This window comes from Drosophila subobscura, chromosome E, assembly GCF_008121235.1.
Source record: "Drosophila subobscura isolate 14011-0131.10 chromosome E, UCBerk_Dsub_1.0, whole genome shotgun sequence".
In the NCBI taxonomy this organism is placed as follows: Eukaryota; Metazoa; Arthropoda; class Insecta; order Diptera; family Drosophilidae; genus Drosophila; species Drosophila subobscura.
Window position 1 is genome coordinate 20,310,721 of NC_048531.1, and position 5,595 is coordinate 20,316,315.

The following is a 5,595-nucleotide window of genomic DNA, read 5'->3' on the forward strand; positions in this document are numbered from 1 at the left end:
ATGACAGCTCTTTTCGTGAGTTTTGGGTCTTTCGCTCCCGCTCTGACTCTATTGCCCGACTCTTGTCAAGCATGTTTTTCATCCCCTTCATTTCCCCTTCTTGCCTATGTACAAAGGGGAAATTTCGTTTGAGGGGAAATTCGTTTTTTACCCGTTTCGAAACGGTAGTCCTATTTCTTTGCTCCATTTTAAATTGCCTTCAAGTGCACTTTTTATGAAGGCTCTAAAAAACAAAGAGCAACGGAAGTGGCCTTAACATTTTAAGGCCTCTGATAGGTAGCGGATAGTTTAGATTTTTTATATTTTTTATGACTGCAAAATATAAAAATGCAAGGTCATAAAAATGTGAAGGTTCTTACACGTACGGCGTAAGGTAAAAGTCAAGAAGTCAACTTTTTTTTGTGAACTGTATAGTACATTTATATGTACATATATCCAGATGTGAGTACATAAGGACACCACGCATTTGAGATTTTAAATATTTACTAGCTATCCTTGTCACTCCACTTTGCATAGGGAAAATCAACAGTCGTCGCTCTTAGGTAAAAAGTATTTCACTTTACCTCTTCGGTACTCGGTTCGTTTTTCGCCGTCGTTTCAATTCCTTCCCTACTTGCTTATTTGCGCTGGTGTGTGTGAGAACGGGAGAGCGAAGTGAGCGTGTGTGTGCTCTACGTTTGCGAGTGTATTCGTGAGGGAGGGCGATGCCGAAACGGAACAGAGCGTACTTATAGTTAGCGCACGCAGCGAATTTGTATCATTCGTGATTTTGGTTTGGTCGTGAGAGGAACAACATAATTCCTCTATAAAGGAAGAACACCCCATCAACTCACACACACGCAAAATTTGTTGCTTCGAAAAGGATTCGTCAGCAAAGGATACTTCCAGATATATAAAACGTGTTCAGTCGCTCCCCTATATCATTCCTCAGCGAAGACTCCTCACGTCAACATCTAAGAATTTTTGTGTCTTCAAAGAAAAAACTAAAAGACGCGCAACAAACCAAATACCTCAAGGCAAAAAATATTGCAGAGAAAGTAATAAAATAACTGAAATAAACTACAATCTACCTCATTTTGTAAAATCGGCGAACTTTTATAAACATATGAAGAAACATAACACTCTACCTCAAAGTACAAATAGTGCGTGAAACTAAAAAAAAATCATATCCCAGAAAAAGTGCAGAAAACATTGCTCAAATGAAAATTGTGGGTTTACACTGTTTTATCTAAAAAGTTATCAAGCAAAATTACAGTTATTTTTTGCTCAAAGCTAGGCAAAAACAAAAGCCACAAAACACAGAAACGAACACAGATTAATGGCCATTTCAATGCTACAGGACGCACAGACACGAAGTAAGTATCTTTCCCCAAATACCAGCAAGGAGAGTTATCATTCAACATTCAAAACTTTCACATAAGTAAACTATAAGTTAGAGCTGTAGCAAAATGAAAGCTTGCTCTTTAACATAGCTTTTGAGATAACGACGACCCAATGTGTTCATCTTAATGTTAAACGCCATTTTTACATCTCCACACCCATTAAAGCCTAGTCACTCACATATTCCCTCACATTCATCTTGAGCAATTATGTTTTGTTTACAAGTTTGGAAAGAAAAAAACCGGCACTTAACTCGTTATTGCAAGGCGCCCGTCAAAACAAAGGGCTGATAGCACAAGACAAAGAGCAATGAAGAGAGCAAAACCATGAGTAACACGCTCACACATGAACATACAGACACACATATGTATGGGATGTTGTTTTTCTCTTAAGAAATTTCTCTCTTAGCAAAAGCATCTCTGGCTCTTGTTCTGACGTTTCCATTCCTGTCTGATTTTAATGTATAAAATTATGTATAAAAAAAATACATTAAACATTTAATAAACAACACAACAAGACAACGTTCGTTCGGCAAACAACTCTTTTTTGAGTTCAAAATTTTCAGTAACTTTTTTATAATATTCAACACAAAACTGAAGTACCTGGTCAATGCGGACTCATCTCTGCTACCAACCATTTCGCAGTAGCGATTAAATATCAAAAAAAAAAAAAAAAAAAATACAAATATTTTACTAACTTTCTTGTTTTGTTTTGTTTTTCAGGCCTAGCTGCTGCTTTAGCGGGAATCAAAAGGGAGGAGGTCGCTGTAGACCGTTCCATGTCACTATCACCTCCCATGTCGGCCAACACGTCAGCCAGTAGCGCCGCTGCCATGTACCCGGGAATGGGTCTACAACAGGCGGCTGCTGCATCAGCCTTTGGCATGCTATCACCTACCCAACTGCTCGCCGCTAACCGACAGGCGGCTGCATTTATGGCCCAGCTTCCAATGAGTACATTGGCCACCACATTGTTTCCACACAACCCGGCGGCTTTGTTTGGAGCTTGGGCTGCCCAGCAGTCGCAAATGCCACCCCAGGGAACGCATTTGCATTCACCGCCCGCCAGTCCGCACTCGCCCGTGTCTACTACACCTTTGGGTGGCAGTGGCAAGCACCCATTGACCTCTCCCAGCAGCACACCGCAGCACCGTGAGCCTGTAAAGAAGTCTCGCAAATTATCGGTAAAGAAGGAGTTTCAGGCAGAAATAACCATGAGCGTGAATGATCTCTATCACACTCCGGGTGGACCCATTTCTCCGCCTTCCAGCGGAAGCTCGCCCAACTCTACACACGAGGTGGGAGGCGTCAGTGCGGGAGTTACTGGTGTCGCATCCAAAGATCCGTCACGCGACAAGAGCTTCACCTGTAAGATCTGCTCACGCAGTTTTGGTTACAAGCACGTCCTGCAGAACCACGAACGTACACACACCGGCGAAAAGCCTTTCGAATGCCCAGAGTGCCACAAGCGCTTTACCCGGGACCATCATCTGAAGACTCACATGCGTCTACACACAGGAGAGAAGCCATATCATTGCTCCCACTGCGATCGCCAATTCGTGCAAGTGGCCAATCTTAGGCGTCATTTGCGCGTTCACACTGGGGAGCGTCCGTATACTTGCGAAATATGCGACGGTAAATTCAGTGACTCCAATCAGCTCAAGTCTCATATGCTGGTCCACAATGGCGAGAAACCCTTTGAGTGCGACCGTTGCCATATGAAATTCCGTCGGCGTCACCATCTGATGAATCACAAGTGTGGCATTCATTCGCCACCCACACCGGCCCTGTCACCAGCAATGAGTGGAGACTTTCCCATGGCAGTCACTTCTATGTCTCTGGAGCCATCCGAAAATAAATTTGCAGCTATGTGTGCAAGCTATGTAGGCTCTGATGGGTCAGTTGATCTCGAAAAAGGTTCTTTGGAGGACGAGGCTCCTTTGGATTTGTCTGAGGATGGTGCCAGCTCAGTAGATGGTCACTGCAGCAGTAGCATGGCACGTCGAAAGGCTCAAGATATACGTCGTGTATTTCGTCTACCTCCTCCCCAAATAATGCATGTACGCAGTGAAATGCCCGAACAAACCGAACCTGAGGACCTCAGCATGCACTCTCCCCGCTCCAATGAATCACAAGAACAAAATGAAGATATTGAATTGGACGATTTGGAAGATGCTGCTGCTCTATATCTGCGTCAGCACTAAATCAGTCAAATTCAAAATTGTACATAGCCTTTATCAGCCTTCATTAGATGAAGTTGACCGGCACAAATCCACACTAAATTAAACAAAATGAAGTTTTAAGATGGAAAATAAACTTCTTTTGAAACAGGAATTTAATGCTAAGTACAAGAAACTAAAGAAAATATAGATATTTTAGAGAAATAATTGCACATAATTTCAACAAACACATACATAAGTTGTACAAAATAAGTTAAGCCTGCCAAATGCTTATCCCTGCCAAAACCCACCAAAATGAATCGAACATGTTGTGCCATTTTCATCACCTAACTTACGTTAACTCACGAGTTTTAGTTAATTTTCAACTCAGTAAAAATTGTATATACCCAGCAAATGCAGCTGCCAATTGTAAATTATACAGCGCTCCAAAAATACTATTTTACTCTCACTGAGAACATAAAATCTATCAAATGGTTAATAGACTAATATATTTTAAAGAATTCTTAAAGAACGCAATGCCAATCAACATTAAATCAAAATTAACTCTAAGTTAACAATAGAAACAAAATTACTTGTATGCTATTTGTTTTGTTTGCCATAAATATTTAAAAAACCTAATTTAACTGATTAGCTCCTAATATTTTATTGCATGAAACTTGTTTTTTTAAAACCGAAAATATAATATTATTTTTTATCTTCCTATTCAAAATCATGTTTAGTTGAAATGTTGCAATGCAATGCAATGCAATGGAAAAATAAATTAATTTCCAAAATTATAAATTTTTTTACTTTATTGTTTTTCTTCGTGTAAAGGCAAATGGTCTACAGCAATAAATAACAGTAACACAAAACTTCTACACTCTTCCATGTTAATAATAGCTTTTAATTTTGAGGCCCTGAAAACGAACAAAATATGTTCCCAAGACATATTTGATATACACAGAGCTCAATACATAAACGATACCTATAATGTTGAAATGTAATCGATCATATTTCAAATGTGAAAATATACAGTTTCTAATCGTAAGTCTTGAACCAAGTAAACAGGAAAAATGCTATAACCAAATACCTCCAATACCTCTTTGTATCAAAATTGTTGTGAGCTTAACCGTATATACATACATATGTATGTATGTTTATGTACAACAATTTAGCAATCGTACAATTCAACTGAATTTATATACAAAAATTAGACAAAAATATCGAAAAGGAAAAACAAAGTTATACATAAAGTAATTTTGATGCATATTTTATGTGGATATGGGCATAGTAATAAAACGACTTTCGAGCATTTGATGAAATACAATTTAAGTGTAAATACTAAGTATACAATCAAAAATACTAAATATAAAATATTCTCCTCTTTGTATATACTTTAGCCTGTGCATATAGTCAGAAATACGAAATTACACTGCATACTAATTTTAGTGCAATCTTTTGTTCAAATCATCGAGAGGTAATCAAACTTTTCGATGCATCCTTAGTTCAGACGTTTTAAAGTCAAGTAAATGCAACAAAATATTGTGTAATTTTCTTTGTTCATTCAAGTGTATGGTATACAAGTTCCTCAAGATTAAATGATTACAAAAAATAAAATCAAATAGTGAGCGCCTCTCGAATCCTTCGACATTCAGCGCATGGCACAAAAGACCTCACACATGTTTCATATTGATTATGTACATTTAACACCTATACGAAACAAATCGTAACTATTTAACCTTAGCTTGTTTAAATGTTAGGTGTAATTAAATACTTAAACTATACATACATATGTACATATATACATACGTACATAAGTGCAAAGTCAATTTTCATGTAAATATTATACTTAATACGAGTCATACTTATGCAGCTCAAATTGTGCAATAAATACATAACCATATACAAAGATACGAACCTAATTTTACGAGTATAACAAGTGTCATTTACTAGTATTGATATTTAGTCAATGAAAAACATTAAATAAACCCAGAACTCATAATTAGACGAATTATAATTAACAAAAATATTATAATTAATATGATTCAATAGTATGA

The 5,595-nt window shown here is 37.7% G+C and overlaps 1 protein-coding gene across 1 annotated transcript; it reads left to right on the top strand.

Annotated features, from left to right (window-relative positions):
• The first annotated feature begins 772 nt into the window (after positions 1-772).
• LOC117891402 (protein krueppel) lies at positions 773-3,977 on the top strand. Its single transcript, XM_034796847.1, has 2 exons — positions 773-1,355; positions 2,103-3,977. Exons 1-2 carry the CDS (start codon positions 1,319-1,321, stop codon positions 3,581-3,583), a joined length of 1,518 nt encoding a protein of 505 aa, XP_034652738.1. The 5' UTR covers positions 773-1,318; the 3' UTR covers positions 3,584-3,977.
• Positions 3,978-5,595: the final 1,618 nt, after the last annotated feature.